Raw genomic sequence first — 18,609 nt, forward strand, 5'->3', positions numbered from 1 at the left:
ATCCATAATGGATCAGTTTAGTATTATATTTTTTCACTTATTGTATTTTCCAGGGAAACAAACAAACAAACAAACCCACTCAAACAAACAAACCAAACCAACCAACTACCAACAACAACAAAAAGAAAAAACACCACCAAACAAACACACACGAAACAAACAAACAAACAAAACCCACCAAAACAGTTCTGCTCTAAAGATACTTAGGTACTTTCTTAACTCTGGAAAAGTGATTCAATCAATGAGGTGTGAAATTGAAGGATTTTAATCACACTTTCAGCAAAAATCTCAATGTGGCTCTAACTATGGAGTTACTAATAGCATTTTTATAATAGCAAAAATATCATCTAGAATTCATATATAATCATGTAATGCATTCCAAATTAATTATGAGACCTGGATCTTAATTTTTATCATTTACTTTCTGCAATTAAAGATAGCCTTTCATTCTTTCTTCTGTCACCATTTCCAAAATCACTTCTGAGGAAAGAGAAAACAAGACTATTGAGGATGAGACCTTGGAGAATCTTGGGATTAATACTTATGTGCCTCATCCCGTTTATTTGCTCTACAACCTGTGTGAAATAATTAGCCATATACCATACAGTGAGGTTGAGTCCCATCAAATTTCACACATACTACAGAGGGGTTGTGTTTAATTTTGATTTTATTTCCTTACCTACCCTTCTGGTTCAGTGACATTAAAGAACTGATTTGCAATTTCTATTTTGGGAGGCATATAATCTTACCTTAGACTTTCTTTGTTCTGTCTTGTTATTTGTAGCTCTGGGTATGATAATATGAATTTTTCTAAATAAAAGTAATCCTTTAGGAAAATGTTGGCTTTAATTTCAAAGGTTAGCTGAAAAAAATAAATGTATCTCATTAGGGTCATTCATATTAATCAGGTCTTTTCTGTAAAGTTATTTTTTTATCCATACTGGTCGAAAATTTACTTCGCTGTGGTTAAGCCACAAACAAAATTAAGCTTTTTCCTCAGGTATATTTATTGCCATTAAAGATCAAGCCTAAGAGAAAGGTGGTAATTAAACTGCTAATGACCCATAGAAGAGCTAAGTTTACTTACAGACTGCAACGCAGCAGTATACAAAATATTGCTCAGCTGGAGTCAATTTTACTCTCAAAACCAAGTTTCCCTTGATATTAAGATGACTGTATTGAGGAGCTTGATAAATATTATTTCTTAGACTTAAAAAACCCAAGGGTAAAATGAGACTCAACTGTCAAATGGGAGACACATATGATGTCTCCTGCTGTTTAGCTAATGTGCCGAAAAATATCATTTGAACAACCATCCTGAGTGGCACTAATTTATTACTATAAAATGAAACAATGAATGGCACTCATCACAAAAACCTGGGGAAGATGTGTGAAAAAAAAATGTATGAGGGGTTGATGTCACTTCTCTGAGTGCTTTCAGAGACTGAACTGATCTTCTAAAGGGAAGTAGAAATTATGCCTTACTTGGAGATGCCTGCACTGACAGCTGTGAGCTTTGCAACTCTCCAGTCTGGAAGCTGTGCAGTTTCATTAGCACAGAGTACAAAACTTAACAGCTTGTGCACTCTACTGTGCTAATATTGGTCTATTTTATGCCCAGTCAACTCAGGCCAGCCTTAAGTGAGCCAGCATCACCCTGCCTTTTAAATCTATATATTCCGTTATTTTCACTCAGAATAGGTATGAAAAAAACCAAAACCAAATCAACAACAAAAACACCAAACAAACAAAACCACCAAACAAACAAAACCCCAACATATTTACACTTTTTTTTTTTTTTCTGACTCCTTAGAGAGTCCTGGCAGACTATCACTCTTTTGCTATAACCTCATTTCACGCAGCTAGCCTGATGTCTAAACACTCGTTGCAGCAACTAGAATATCCCAGTTATTTTCATCCGAGGGCACAGAAACTGCAGGAAGTCTAAGCAAATGAATACCTTGATTATCACAAAGGATCATGTATTCAGGTGAAATTTATTCCCCATATTTGAGTTGCTAGAAATTCAGAAATGAATGTTGCAATTTTAGACTCTTCTATATCTTATGTCTTTCTACCAGGAATTCTAGTCCTCTCTAGAGAGAAAATAAGAGATATACCTTCACATTAACACATCATAAAACAAACACATTCATGCATAAACTTAGTGTTGGAACATTTTCTAAATTGTTATATATTATTTACCTCAGTATGCTGGGTTAGCTGAAATTGAATTAATTTTCTTCATACAGGTAGAAACTTTTCTTTTTAGTAGCTAGCACTGTCTTTTGGTTTGGATTTAGTATAAAAATAATGTGATAACGCACTGAGAAGAGCTAATGTTTTCTTTTGGATAGCTAAGCTATGTTTTGGAGTTGATACAAAAATAATATAAGAACTCACTGATATTTTGGCTGTTGTCAAGGAAACCAAGGTCTTTTCTCAACTTTCCAACTGTAGGTGCAAGGCAGCTGGGAGGGAAAACAAGCAGGACAGCACCTAGCTTGACATCCAGGCTGATCAATGAAATATTCCCTACTATTAACATCATGAGCTGGTTAAAACTGGAGCTGGCTTTTCTGATTCATTAGTTCCATTCTGGTTCAGTTCCATTCAGGAGTTTGGATCCGTTCTGCTCCATTTGGAGTTCAGTGTTACTTTGGCCTTTTGCTTTTCTGCCATTTTGCAGATAGCCTCTGGCCTTTCTGCCTTTTGCCTTTTTGCTCTCTTGCTGGGATTGGCTATTTGAGACCAGGGTGCTCTCCTTTTGGGGACTGGCAGTTTGGTATGAGACGGGCTGAGTATTGACCACCGATTGGTGAGATTATTTACAATGAGTATCGCTTATTGTTATTGTTTATTATTATTATCATCACCATTATCGTAATGGTTATGGTCATTATTATTTAATATTATGTTTTCGTATTATTGAGCTGTTCTTATCTCAACCCACACATTTTTCCCTTCCCTTTCAATTTTCTCCATCATCACACTTGTGGAGGTGGTGGGTGGGTGAGTGAGTGGCTATCAAGGGCCTAGTTGTGGGCCAAGGTTCAACCACGACACCCAGAAAAGGAAATGTGGGGATATAGTATGAACTCTTCGAGGAACTTCACTTGTTTGTTGTTGGGTTTATATGAAAAACACTTGGATGCTGAGGAGAAACAAAACAAAACAAAATAACACAAAACAAAACGAGCAGTATAAGCACTGGTGCTCATAAATAAACATGCAAAACATTATTAGCTATGTTGGTTTTTTCATAAATCTTCTTTTCTGCCTTTCAGCATTCACCAGTCTTGGTTCTCTCTGATACTTTAATGTACTCTTTTTTTCTACTTAACTCCCCTTAGTTTTGTTCCTTTTAGCTTGAGTGAGAAAAAGAGAGAAGCATTTTCCTTTTTGTGACAGGAAAAAGGGCCTAGTCCCTTTTTTCCTCTCAGTCTGGATATAAACACAAATTCATCTTTGGCTGTAGAGATGGATGGCATCTATATCTATTTTTCTACTTCAGTCATGTCTCTTCTGTTTTGGCATAAATCTGAGCCTATGTTTGTACATTCCACATGTTGCCTTCCTACGGTATTAGCAGGAGGCTATGACTGTGATGACCCCTCAAATTGCACAGCTCGAGTTTGCACTTACTTTTCAGTCTCATTGGTATTCCTTACACCGTGCAGCAAAATTCATCATTAATAATTAAATTGTGTATTTAAGTGTGCATATATGTGCAGAGGAAGACAGCGAGGGTAAACAGAGGGTGAAATAGTTACTAAATTGAGCAATCCCTGAATAAATTTTAAATAATCTCAGATCAAAATCTATTTCAGCTCTGTGACCTTATCTTGAAAAATATACTAGTGTTTTCTTTACCTCGGTGCATTTGAGGTAGCAAAAAGGCTGCATAGAAATCAAAGAGTGAAGCATCACTCAATAAAAGTTACTCTCAGTGGAGTATTCGGGTTATAAGGTGCTCTTACAACCATTTCTAATTTCTTTGAATTCGTTTATAAAAATGTTAATTCCTTCAGTGACTGGAGAGGTGTAGTATGAATTTGCAGGCTTAGGTTAAACACTCAGGAAAAAGTCTGAAGCTGGAGAACACCACTGGGCTGAATTCTTTATTTGCTACCTTGAGAAATGTCAATAACCATTCAATATGCATATTACCTGTCTGACATGCAAACTTATAACTATAGAGACAGTGAAAGATCCTTTAATATACATTCTTTAATATACATTTATTTTATGTTCAGTGGAATTTATAAGGTCTAAGTTTTTAATGAGTGTCTGCTACACCACATAGATTTAGAATGAAGAAATGTTGAAACACATCCTTTGAAGCTGGTTTGAACCAATCTGTAGAATTTAATTTTGATGTGAATTGAAACAATTCTTGATGTAAATCAGCATAAAATTGCCTTTTTTTTTTTTTTCTTTTTAACCTTACAGTTTGTGATTTGGATGTCCAAAGTCCAAAACCTTTTTCCTGTGCAACTTTCATGCTCCATCTTTCTATGTCTAGTAGTGTAATTTGGTTTCTATATTCATAAAGAGGTTTTATGGCTGCAAGGAGATGACGAGTAAGAAACATTGTGATTAGGGCAGATGTGAGCCATCTGACCTGATCATGAGTCCCAGTGGCATTGTAGGAAGAAACTGTTCCTTGATCAAATAAATATTCTGTGTCTGCTCGTTAAACTTGAACAAAAAAAATACTTTACAATGTATCAAAAATTTCTCTTTCAGTTGAAGGTGACAGATTTTTTCTGATTGAAAAGGTTGTCAATATTGCATTCCAAAAATATTTCTGTTGCATTCATTGAGTCAGGATGCAAAAATATATTTGAATATAAGAATATATGTGTTTCCTTTATCTAACAACTCTTAATTTTGTTTTGCATGTATTCTGGGATATAGCATAAGGAGGGAAACAGAAATGCTCTGATGTTTCGATTTTGCCTTTGAAATTCAATGCAGCTAGGTGTATCAGCGTGATTACCTGATCCATAAATGTACGTGAGAAAGCTTTTCATCTGAGTCTTGTGGGATTTGGATTCCTAACTCAATTAAATCCATTCTGTTTCTTTAGATTTGCTCCAACCAAAACATTCATGCTAAGCTTTAAAGTAAGGTTTGGTGAAAGGAGCAAAGTTTTCTTCTCAAACTCAAATGGTAATGATTTTTGTTTTCTTTGCCTAATGAGATTAAAGTACTGAATTACAGTATTACTCTGGTGACCTCTTTCTCTTTGGTAAGCTGTTTCAAGTATGGCAAACATGTGGCATATGGGAACAGAGGAAATGTCAAACTGGGGAGCAAAGATTTACAAAATTTAATATCTTTCATAAGCTTTAGCTTGTAGACTTAATATGGACCAAATGCTATAATAATATGGATTCTTCTAAAACGGAAAAAAGTGTACAAACAGATTTATAATGACTTTTTGTAATCCATGGAGTGCAGATTTACTGTAGTTAATATTTTCTCTTTAAAGTTCAGTTAATATATTGTTCCTTGCTGAGTCTTTCATGAGGTTCCTATTGGCCTTAAACTACCGTATTTTCTACTTGGTAGCATTTGCAGGAAAAGAGCATATATAATAAAAAACCTTTTCAATTAAAATTATTTTCTGTTTCATAATCAAATATGTTCTTTCTTTATCAGTCTGATGATAAATTATCCCAGTGTTACACATATATGGAAGAATTTCTTGTAGTTTTGTGGAACAAGCATACTTTTCTCTTTTTTTTTTTTTTTTTTTTTTTTTTTTTTTATTATTTTTATTTATTTTCCCACAGTCAATTACATTGCACTTCTGGTAAATAAACATAACATAAAATAACAACACTTTTTATATAAAAGAGTATCTACTTTAATTAATAATTTCCAAACTGATAAAGGCTAATTTTCTTATTTAAGTTAGTATGTATTTTCTAATTGTTATGTTACTGGGTGCTGTGTTGTGTGCTGGTAGCAGCCTTCAGAGCAATACCAAGAGTTTATTTTTCTATTGAGCCATTCACACAGAAAATTTTAAAGGGCTCTTGGGATTAAAAAGAAATGCAAAAGAAAAGAAAAATGTATCTGTTTCGCAACCTTGATGCTTGTATATGTGTACACGAAGTAGTACAGTAAAAATTAGCAATATTTGTTAACAGTGTATATTTTTGCCATTTGTTAAGGCATGTAATTACAAAACTTAGAATAAACTTGCCTCTGGTAAAAAAGACAACTGTTTTAAAGGAAATGTGTCACCTGCTGAAGAGAGAGCTACACGGACGATGTGGTTTCTGGTTTTGATTTTTTTTTCTGTCTTTAATCATTGTTTACTCCTGTCATATGACAGGGCAATGCAGATCCTGGTCTGACCTATCTTGTGGAAAGACCCTCTTGTCTCCCAGTGCAGTGGTTCTCATTGCCAGGCCACACACTGGCACCAGGCCATAAAGCAGCTGCCCTTCCAGACCTCTGTGCCCCTGTACCTCCCTCCCTCCTCCCAGGCTCAGCCTTTAGGTCCATCTCTGCTCCACTTACCTGTCCAAGAATGTCTATGGGCAGAATACATTATTCTCTCCTCAAGTGTTTAAAATGTTTCTGGAGTGTCTCAAAACAACTGATGATTACCAAAGCCTTTCTTAATGGATTTCTGATGACACTGTATGTGTGTGTTTCCTTATTGACATCAATGTTGACATCGTAAATCCTGTCCAAGAACACTGTAATTACTAGGAGAGCTCTTTTGCATATGAATGCACACAAAGTTATCAAACTGAAGCAGTGATGTGCAGTGAAGGTTATTTTAAAATTCTTGTCAGCTTCGGGAGAAAGAAATAACTTTGTCGTGTTGAATAAAGAAAAAGGAAAACCTTCCCAGAAATACTTTGTGCTCTTAGATGTTATGCTGTATTTTAACTTCTATTTAATTGCAATTATAGATACAAATACCTGTCTGACACATATGGCTTTAAATAAATCTGTGTCTATAGATAGAGTCTAATAAGACTCTCTGTAGGCAATAAATACTTGTCAAAATCTCTAGGAGTTGTATGAAGTTAAGATATACATTGACAAATAATATTGATATTGTCAATCCAAGATCACTGTTTCAATATATTAAGTGTCTTCCAGTATTTTAAAGTGAAAGTAATGTAGAACAAATTAAGAACCAGATATATGTAATTTAAAATATGTACTATTGGTTGCAACCTCATGGCCTGTTTATGCTTAATAATTATAAGGTTAGAATTTCTAATCTTTGACATTTTAAAGCAAAAAATGATCCTTTGATTCAAAGTCTGTTTAAGATAAGTAGTGTCTCTTTGGATCTCAGCTCTTCTGAAGTGCTCACTCCAGTTCTTTTCATTTCTGCACAGTTCTTCTCACATTCACATAGTCATGATAATGCAGCTTGAGAAATTTCCAACAGCTAAGTCACACCAACAAAGTGTTTGCACTCCCCTATTCACATGTTTTAATTTGGTTAATTTTAATTCTCTTATATTATGAAGTAATCTCCTGAATTTTCTTATATTTACTCCAAGGTGAAAGTCTTCACATATTTAGCTATTACAATTCAGCTGATATTCAGCAACTTGTTTGTCATATTCAGCAGTTGCTACTCAAGTCCTATTGAAATTCCAACATGAAGAAATCCTTGATGTTCCTCGTAATCTCCAAAATTAAGCTATTGGAGAGCAAAATATATTTTCAGAAGCAGTTTCAATAATAAGAGATTATGGGAGAGATTAAATAATTTCTCATCTGCTATACAACATGATATACCAGTATGGTCCAGAGAGTCTCTTTTCTTGAAAATCTTTCTAAAAGACATCCTTTATGTGTACTTGTTCAATTTTTAGGAATTAACGTGACGACTTCTAATGGTCGTTTCTCTTCAGGCTGGGTTACTATTTTGTTTTAGGAATTTGCAGTTCCACAGGGAGATTGAAGATGAATACATGAATACAGACTTTATTTTCTCACATAGTAATGTTGAGATTCCATATCTAATTAATGCAGTGAACAATAGAAATTGTACGACAGTGGCACTAAGTAGAAGATAACTTTAAAAATTAGTCAGAGCATGTCTGGGGAGCAGGGAGGAAAGAGACTTGTATTCTTAAGGTCCAAAAAAGAACCACAGAAACTCTAGCATAGCCACAAAAAAACCAGAGGATGTAGAACTGTCCTCAAATAAAGATGTATAGAAAATATAACAAGGAAAAAACGATTCATTTCAGGTCATCATTGATCATTAATGTAGTTTAATATCAGGCTTTGGAAATTAATCTAGTAAACAAACTCTTGTGTTTTGTGGTTGTTGATTGGATGATGCTGCCATCTCCATGCTGTAACTGTAAATGTACAGGTGGTCTCTGAGCTGAAAATAAATAACTGAAAGAAGGTGGTGCACAAAAGACCGGCAGCCCATGTACTGGGTCTAGCTGAGATGGAGGTATTTTTATTTATAGCAGCCTGTATGGTACCATGTTTTGGATTTGTGACTAGAACAGTGTTGATAACACACTAGTGTTTTGACTATTGCTGATCAGTGCTCACACCACATCAAGGCTTCTCTCTCTTCCGTTCTGCTTCCCAAAGAAAGTAGGTTGGGGGGTGAGGCAAGAGGTTGGGAGGAGACACAGCCAGGACAGCTGACCTGATTTTGCCAAAGGGTTATTCTTACCAAATAACATCATGCTCAGCAGTAAAAATTGGGAGGCTTTGGCTTTCAAGATATCCATTGCTCAGAGACTAGCTGGGAATTGATCTGCTTATGGGAGGTGGTGAGTGCCTTTGCATCATTTTCTTTCCTTCAGTTCTTAAAATCCGTTTCTCTCAACCAATGAATTTTCTCTCTTTCACTCTTCCTATTCTCTTCCCTGTCCTGTTGCATGTGGGCCTTAGTGAATGAGAAGCTATGTGGGTGCTTGGCTGCATGCTGAGGCCAGCCCACCAGAACCTGGTAGGTCAGTGTATAAATAGGTCTGTCTGTAAATGTGTGTTTACTAAGCCTCATATTTTACATGACAGTGTGAATCAGAAAAAAAGGGTTTAAAGGAGGTGAGACGGACTGAATGGACATCAGGGAAAAATTAGTTGTTTAGAATAGGAACTCAGAAGTTCAGCATGCATTTGTTCTTCCTTTGGTTGCTCTGTATTATACAGTATTTGATTTTCTTTCTTAAAAATAGCTTGTGTATTTTAACTTTTTCTACAACATAATAGTGATAATTAAAGAATTAGTATTAATTCAGACAGAAATACTACTAAATCTGGCTTATGTCAAGTAAAAGAGAGAGTGACATAAAAACTTCCTACCAGATAGACATAAAAGTATTTTCACAGTTATTCTGTCTCTAAGTAGTCCAATGTCTGTACATGTGTACTCTGTTTCATGTTAGTGCAGTATTCTGATGCCAAGAAACACATTTTTAATTAATTTATGGCAACCTATAGCTTTCTTCTTCCATTACTCCTCTTCATGTCAGCTAGTTCATTTTCCAAGATCCCTCAACTACCAAATCTGCCACTTTCAAAACTCTTCTCACGTGGGGCTGGGACAACTGCAATTTTTAGGAGGTAACTTCTTTAAAAGATTATGATATCCAAAATAATTTTTTTCTCTCTCCCTCAAATGTCCTTTAATATCTTCTTTTTCCCTTACTGGCACTCTCTCATATCAGCCACCTTACACTTCTATACTGAGAACAAAATATGTAAGGTTTTTAGCCCACCACATAATTTTTGCAAGAGTTTTCAGGAGAATGAAAAATGGCATTTAAAAATCAAAGTGCTATCTCAAACAAAAGTGCAGCATAGCAATGTGCAAAGCTGTAGTAGTGGACAGTGCAAAAGGAATTTTAATCATGTATGAAATATACTTGATGTGGTAATTTGAAAACATTAGTACTAATGATAATTTTTTTTCATATTTCCAATTTTATACTGATACTTTTTTAAAAGTACAACATCTGAGTGGTCTAAGATTAGAACTGACCATGTTCTCTTTCTAATCTTGATAGTGTGTTGCATTTCTAAGCTATGCTACTTCATTCCCATTGGAGTTCATTTGTAAAGCAAATAAAAGGATACACAAACCAAATATAAACAATCTTCACATTTCTTAATCATGAGAACACTCACTAGAATACCATGCGTTATGTTACATAGAGATAATTGGCTCAGGCACTGTAATGAGTGTGCTATGAAGTATAAAAATCTTGACTTCTTTTTCTTTTTAAATGATATCTAGTTTGAATAAAAAGAAATAACTAGAGAAAAAGTTAATCCACAACAGACTGTCATTTTGATGGTAAAATATTGTGAAAATTGTTTCAAAGAAAGTAATCTTGTGTCTTAAACATAACTTCATAAATTTTTGAAAAGTTATTTTATTCACTTAACTAAGGGAAACCCGTTTTATTGACAGATTATGCCCCATACTTCTCTACTCTCCCCCAAAATTGTAGCCACACTGCTACAATATCCTTTGTTGGCTTTACCCATCACATTTACTTTCCCTACATACTGCCATCTTATTTCTGCATCTGCTAATGCCCTCCTTGACAAGTTTCCTTCTTTAGAAACAAGACCTGCTTTCTCCCTTACGCATCCATTTTTCACAATTTATGAGATCACTTGTCAGATTTGGTTGCAAATGCCTAACGTGTTAAAAAACCCTGAAGTGGCTGACAAATAAGTGGAAGGCACGGTGACATTGCATAAACCTCTGTTTAGGAAGTTACATAAAGAACGGAACTAGAAACACAGATAAACAGGAAAAAAGATAAATATATTAATTTAGGATAATTTATTGTTATAAATGTTTTAGGAAAACTTTTAAACAGTCAGACCAAAATTTTTTAGATATCTGGAATTCAGATTTCCGCCAATGTATTGGAAACTTGAAGATGTATATTAACTCTGAAACCTATAAATCGAATCGAAGCTTTCAAACAAAGCCAAGCCGCAACAGTGGACTCAGGAGTTATTAGCTTGCTTGCTTTGCTTTTTTCCTTTTTTTTTTTTTCTTTTTTTTTTTTTTTCCCCAGCCTTGAAAATGATACCTATGACTCTGAAAAATGAAGGTGAAGACCTTCTCAGTAATGTTAAATATTCTGTGTGCTGGGTCCTATCAGCCGGTACACTCTGCAAGAAGCTTGTTTATCCAGCAGAACGATCTCATTATTAGGACAGTGATGTAGTGTAGTTTGTTTCATACCCTGAAATCACTCAAGGAAATAACTGAGTGAATGATATTCATCCTGGACCATGTATTGTGCTATTATGTGTAGCAATAACTGGCAGCATATTAAAATAGAGATCAGGGACCACAGCCATTCATTTGCAGGCAGTTCTGAAATTTCAAAGCTGTTGAATTATTCAAGTATTTTCCAATTTACAAAATAAAATAAAGATGAGTGACTGCTTGATGATGTGACAATAGAAATGAAAATATTGAAAAGTCTTGAGTGTATTATTTTTTCCACAGTTGTTCTGAACCAGCATAAATGTAGGTGTTGATTGTGTGTCTGTAGCAGCCATAAATAAGAAGGAAAACATTAGACATTTTCTTTGGTCAATGCCCTCCACAAGGAAAAGAAAGAAAATCCAGTCAAAATAGAAATGGACCACAGGTAGAACAGAAATTCCTCAATCTACATATGTCTGAATGACCCTTCAGATCTTTATACAAATTTAAAAAATCCCCCCTCAGCTTTCTCTTCTCTAGACTAAAGAGTCTCAGCTCTTGGCCTCTGATCATAGTACAGATGTTCCACTGCCTTATTCCTCTTTGTAGCCCTTTCTTGCACTCTCTCCAGTGTGTTCATGTCTGTCTTTACTGAGGAGCCCAGAACTGGATACCACACTGCAGGTGTGGCCTCACTTGTGCTGAGTAGAGGGGATGATCACCTCCATCCACCTGCTGGCAATGCTTTGACTAACACAGCTCAGTGTACCTTTTTTACAGCACGGGCACATTGCTGGGTCAACTTAATATTTCCCAGGACCTTCAGGTCCTTTTCTACCAAGCTGCTTTCCAGCTGGGTGTCCCCCAGCACATCTTAGTGCATGAGATTGTTCCTCCCCGGGTGCAGGACTTTGCACGTCTCCTCGTTGAACTTTGTGAGGTTCCTATCAACACATTTCCCAGCCTTTTCAGGAGCCCCTGGATGGCACCAAAACCCTCTGATGTTATCAGCCGTTCCTTTCAGTTTTTTGTCATCAGCAAACTTCTGAAGGTACACTCTGATCCATCATCTAGATCTTTACTGAAAATGTAAAACAGGACTGGACACAGTATTGACCCCTGAGGTACACCACTAGATAAAACATAAAATACAAATCCATAATATTATGAACATACTAGTATTCATATTTGCTTGAGATGATATTCTCTTAAGACTTCTGGTGAGATATATTGATGTGGCTAGTGCCAACAAATGACAAAATAGTTCAGTAGGTAGTTAACTTAAAATGTAATGTTCTTTGTACTTTGTGATATGAACTCTTAATGTCAAAATTTAGACAATTCTAGGCATTTTAGAGTATTTGATTTTTATTCTCTTTCCACAGAAATGGCATCCAATCTATATATTAGAAATAACTATTTCACAAAGCAGTAATGTAAATACAGTGTGTACATATTCAATCTGTTGTTAACATTCTCCTTAAAACTCAGGAGCTTAACTTTGATAATGTTAATTTTCAAAAGTTTGGTAATGTTCTCTCTGGTTTTGCATATGAGTGTAGAGTACCTAGTAGCATGTTTGCTTAAGTCTACTAAACTGGACTGCAGGTAATCCTTAGCACTTTTAAAATGAGGAATAGCATGCTGAAATAAAGTCAAGGATATCTGCTCTGCATAGCTAATTCTTCATTGAATCTGGAGGCTTGAAACAGGGTTGGTGTTATTCTGCAATATATTCTCATGGATTCATCAAACTCATGGAACTAAGAAACATTAGAACTGAACATTCTGAGAGAGAAAACATGACTAGCAGACTAATATTATAAACCAAAGTGTACTAACTTAATTAGGCAGTGAAAGGTAAGATTACAATTTGATAATAAAGTATGATGAAGAAGTTATTACCTAGTATCTTATATAATGGAATTAATGCTGTTTAGAGGTGCACATTAATTCATTTTTGGCATGGATATTTAGAAACATAGAGAAATCAAATCAGATCAGAGAGATAATGCTCTTTCAGAATGGTAGAAAATGACATGGTCAAAAATGTAAATAAATTCTGAAAAAAATGGAAGTTAGTTTCTTAAGTCCTATGGGGAAGCTACTAGTGTAGCCTTGTCTCCATTCACTTCAATTGCTGCAAGACTACATCTATGTCTTGCTAGAGCCTGTGAAGGTTACTAAAGTTTAGGCACTGTAGTGTTGGAAAATCATAACAGAGACATATTATTTTCCTTTCCTGGTCTTCAAAGTAAATGCAGGAGGAAGCACCCAAAGATATATGAAATATTTCTCTACATGTATCCTGTTCATAATGAAAATTGGTTCTGAAGTTTTTTATTATTTTTTCTTCTACCTTTTAGTGTTGTATTGACTTAGGTTATTACTTACACAGTGATGTGTAGAGATGTTTGCGTCTTTCTTGTTTTGCTATGTAGAATAACTACTGTGGTATTATGCAAATGTAAATCTCAAAAATCACTAAGTGGCATGCAATTCTCTCAGAAGAGAGATGAAAACATTGTGTGTATTTAAAGTGCTAATACTGATTTTTCTTGCGTAGTAGGTTGAATTCTCCATTAAAGTCATTTGATGTGACTTTAGCTTTGCGAAAGTTGATTTTCTAAGCAAGTTAGCTCTCCAAGCTCTTTTAAAGTTAATAAAAATAAGTGGCAAATTCAATGACCAAATATTTATACACGTCATAGATATGCATTTTAAGATGAAATAAGTGTCCATGGGATGTACTGATTACTTTCTACTGACTAGATTTGGGGCCTAAATAACTAGCTGAGGCTGGACACCAAGATTTTAAGTGAGTGAACCTAATGGCAAAATTCCATGGTTGAAATTCCTTAAGAAAAAAATACATAAGTTTTTGTTTAAGGAAGCCATTGTAGAAAGCATTTGTTCCCCTTTTGTTAATTTTGTATTCTTAACTAAAAATAATGGGGGAGAGGGAGGAAGATTGTGTGTTGTAGGGAGTTAGTTTTGTTGCTGTGACTCAGAAAGTCAAACAAAACTAGTATTGCTTTCTGATGAACAGTTATTGTGGGACAGTATTGGTAGTGGATGACTATTCAATAAGTGAAGAGTAAGAAAGTTATTATAGAATTATTGCTAATCAGGACAGGAAAAAATAAAAACATTAATTATTTAAATGTTTTTGTAATGTACTTCTAGAAAGTCAGGAATTCAGGGTAAGATCTGCTTAACTTGTTCTTGAGTAATCCATTAAAAATATTGACAGTAATTTTCCTGACAGCAACTTTTTGCACATTTGCTCTTATTGCTCTTATTGTTAAGACTGTTTCTTCTCCTCCATAAAATCTAATCCAAACCTTGAAATTTTTTGGTTCAGGGTGCAGCACCTTGTCCTTCATTTACATGGTTACCCTGAAGGTATTTGATTGATGCATTTCACAGATTATGACACCCTCTGTACGAAATGGCCCCTGTGTTGCACCAATTTCACCTCAGTATTTTAAAACTCGTCATGCTGGAGTTCCACAAAAGAAAAAAGAGCAACTGCTCAGTTATCTCAGAAATTATCAACATTTTACATAAAATCTCCATTCTGCATAGACAAGCACATGAAGTTAATAATGTGAAAACACATTTTTTTAGAGTTAAAAACAGTACTGCTAGTCACGCAATGCACATTTTCTCAAATGTTGTGCTTTCCCACAATAAAGGTTGCTGTGTGAATAGTGCCCTCTGAAACCTTTGATAATCGCTTGTCATTTTCTCTTCTCTTTTAGCTGATGGATGCACTGACTGGTCTGTGGATTACAAGAAATATCAAGTTCTGGTGGGAGAGCCTGTTCGTATAAAATGTGCGCTCTTTTATGGATATATTAGAGCTAATTATTCCCTAGCCCAAAGTGCTGGGCTTAGTTTGATGTGGTACAAAAGCTCTGGACCTGGAGATTTTGAGGAACCTATAGCTTTTGATGGAACTAGAATGAGCAAAGAAGAAGACTCCATTTGGTTCCGACCAACAGTTGTACAAGACAGCGGGCTCTATGCATGTGTCATAAGGTACTGTATTTTTAATATACTGCATTTTAATTAACCAGATATGAAATGTGGTTCTTAATAGTGAGACATTTGTGCTAAAGAAGAATATTTTCTGAGCATGTTCCTTTTCCTTCTCCTCCTGATATTCCTTTCCTTGAAGTGTTTCATGCTTAAGTAGAAGTTACTATAGAATGTCTTGCACATTTTAAACTGTTTTTTTGTGTAAATGTATGTCATCTGTAGCAAAATACAAAATATATAAGATGAGTGAGACTGGATTCATAAGTCGTGTCCTTGCTTCTGATTCTGGTTTACTCTATTCTAGAGTAAAAAGCTTCTTTTTCAGATTCAGATTTAATTTGATATGGATTTTATTAAATGGTTTCATTTATTTCACTCTTTTTCTGTAAAAATGTACAGTAGTTGCAACAAGGAAAATGGAAGGTGAAATTTTAGTCTTTTGAGTATTTAGTATTTTTGCTGAAATCCTTTAGAATCACATGTGGCTTAGCCTGATAATTGAGACTGGATGCCAGATGTCTTCCAAAGGTATTTAACCTTATGATGCTTACAATGCTTCAAGCTTTATCAGCATAGCTTGGACTAGATTGTGCTTTCTCCTTTCTGAAACAAGTGTTCCCTTCCTTCTGCATCTTTAAAATGTCTTGCACTAAGATATCGTTTCCAGCCCCTTGCAGTTAAAAAAGTCATCTAGGCACTTTCATATTGTCTCACAGCCTATTACTAGATTTTCACTAAATGTGAAATTATGCAAATTAGATTTTATACATAGAAAGTACAGAGAAGAGTCACTACGAATTGTTCAAAGGTTTAAAACAATTGTTTCTTGCAGTTAGTTGAACGAATTAAGCAGTTTTCTTCTCTGCATATCTATAAAAATGGTCTTTCTGCTCATACACAATAGAAAAAGTAAAAAACAAACAAACAAACAAACAAACAAAAACCAATAAGGGATCTGAGTAGCTAGAAAAGGGCCACATGATGAAGCTGTTTCAATATAGCAAGGAAAATAAGGAAATTGTTTTACCTGCACCTGCAGAGGTTAAGTGTCTAGCATTTGTTCCTTGAGCTCTTTACAAAACCTGTGAGACATTTTGTATCACATAATTTGTTCAATAGCATTTTCAACATGGTTATGATGCCAATGATGGTTTTCTAGAAAAGAAAAATGCAAAAAACTGCATGTTAAGCTACTTAAGGAGAATATTTAACTATTTTTAGAGTAGTATTTTTCAGATAAGTGTGGAACAGTAGCCGTGAATATTGCAACAGTTTTGTCAATTATTCTATAATGTTATTTACAATACCATAATTAATCTCCTCTGTTTAATAAAGAAAACCTCAAATATCTTATATTGCACTTTCCAGCAAGTATACATAAATTCTGAACTTAGATAATAAATATACTGTGAAATGTGTTTATCATGTCCATACCAACCTGTATTCATGCTTTTTCTAAGTGAATTACTTTTAATCTTGAGGTAGGTAAGGGCATGTTCCAATCTACTTTAAACTACATACTGCTTTCTTTGCACATGCTTAATTTCCAGTTGTCAGTGCTTATACATGCCGATTGAAGATAGATTCTTAAAACATACAGTACAAATTAGTTTGTGATTCTGAATACTCTTATGAACAGTTACAAAGCCTCTCACCTTGAGGAGACCTGCTAGAATAAACAGGTATTGATTAAAGGCTTCATACTAAGAAGTCTGTGTTTGTTCTTATATCAGTGTTTAGACAGTTCTAGGGTTTTTTTCTTTTTATGATATATTCAGCCAGAGTTTTACATTCTTGTTTAGAAATCATCTTTATCATTGCATACAGTGTATGTAGCAATTCAGACAGTTTTCTGAATCTGAATATGCTCTTACTAACTAATGACTTTGTTATTTTTAAAGTCATGCTTTAAAGTGAGGTTGCTTTTACATCTGTAACTAGAAATTCTCATTTTAGTGCTAGAGATAATACATTTTCTCATGTAGAAATCTGTTTCGACATGTAACATCTTTTTTTGTCCTCCATTTGTCCTTAATAGTGATGGTGGTAGTAGCCAATTTACTGTTCTGTAGTTGAGTCCTTGTGCAGACTTATGTGTTTGACTGTTTACGAACATTAATTGCATCGGTAAGCTGACATATTTAGTGAATAAAAATGCATAAAAACAACGTCTTGTTCAGAAACATGAGTGACTACAAAGTAAGCATGAGATCTAGACAAGAATAGGTAACTATAGAAGTTTGAATAATGCATTACAACTTTTACATTACAAATGAAAAATGCTCTCCAACTTTAACACATTTAAAATACAGAGTGTTTCAAAAAGATGGACCCAATTTGCAAACACTATATCTCTGCATAGAGTCCATCTTTTTGAAACACTGTGTAAATTTGTTAGTTATTGATCAGCTATAAAAATACTGCCTATAGTTCATTCAGGGATATTCAGCTTTGATGTTTCAAATGTGGAACTGACTACCAGGCTCAAATGTGGAATAACTGCAACTATGGAGATGGTTCAAATCTATTTGCATCCCCAGTCAGTAACAAACCTGAGCATCAGCTTGAGAATCATCAACTATTTCTGTTAAATCACATACAATCTAGCATTTTATACCGAGGTAAAGACTGAAATACAGTGAAGCATATAGAAATTTCTGCGTTTCTTTCTGAAATGTAATACAATAAAATGCAGCACTTTTTTTTTTTTTTTTTTTTTCCTTAAGCATGCTTAGGAACCTGAGATTGCTGTGAATTTATGAAAAAAGTCCTTTATTTTCATCATGTCAAATTAATTTTAATTTTAGATGGCATAGATTTCTTCTGTCAGGTAGGATACTTCAAATACAGAAGTATTGCTTTTCTGTAGTTTAACAGACCTAGTGTTGACAGGTCGTGTCAATTATAGCTTAACCAATGTTAACTATTTAACTGTTTGTTTATGGTTGGCTAGTTAAAATAATTGCAGTTATATGAATGATGCGTTATTATCTGCCCACAGTTATTTTTTGAAATAAACATGAGATAATAAACAGAAAGTTTAAAATAACAACATATGTGATTTAGTTTTCGAGAAAACTCCTGTAGTCTTTTGTTTTGTTTTTTTGTTTTTAAAGAGGCTATGGAGCCTAACTATTCCCTGCAGTAACTTGTTGAATTACCAGTGTTCATTCAGGCATTAAGAAGTTTTGTTCTATTCATTTTCAGAAGAATATCTATTTCTATATGTGTCATTCTGTTGGTTCCTAAAAACCATATAATGCACATAGTCGCAGTATGTATGCACACAATTGTTTAGTGCATTATCACAAATCCTGAATACAGAACGTGTAAGGAAATCTTTAATTTAGTTATGGAAATGGCGAACA

General features: G+C 34.6%; 1 protein-coding gene across 1 annotated transcript in view; it reads left to right on the top strand.

Annotated features, from left to right (window-relative positions):
* The window catches only part of IL1RAPL1 (interleukin 1 receptor accessory protein like 1), a gene marked incomplete at its 3' end in the record, with an annotated part of 632,038 nt that overhangs the window by 276,903 nt on the left and 336,526 nt on the right, over window positions 1-18,609 (top strand). The window contains exon 2 of the mRNA XM_080342944.1: window positions 14,962-15,241. Coding sequence (XP_080199070.1) covers window positions 14,962-15,241 — 280 coding nt within the window. The remainder of the gene's footprint in view (window positions 1-14,961; window positions 15,242-18,609) is intronic.

This window comes from Nesoenas mayeri, assembly GCF_963082525.1.
Source record: "Nesoenas mayeri genome assembly, chromosome: 1".
Classification (NCBI taxonomy): domain Eukaryota; kingdom Metazoa; phylum Chordata; class Aves; order Columbiformes; family Columbidae; genus Nesoenas; species Nesoenas mayeri.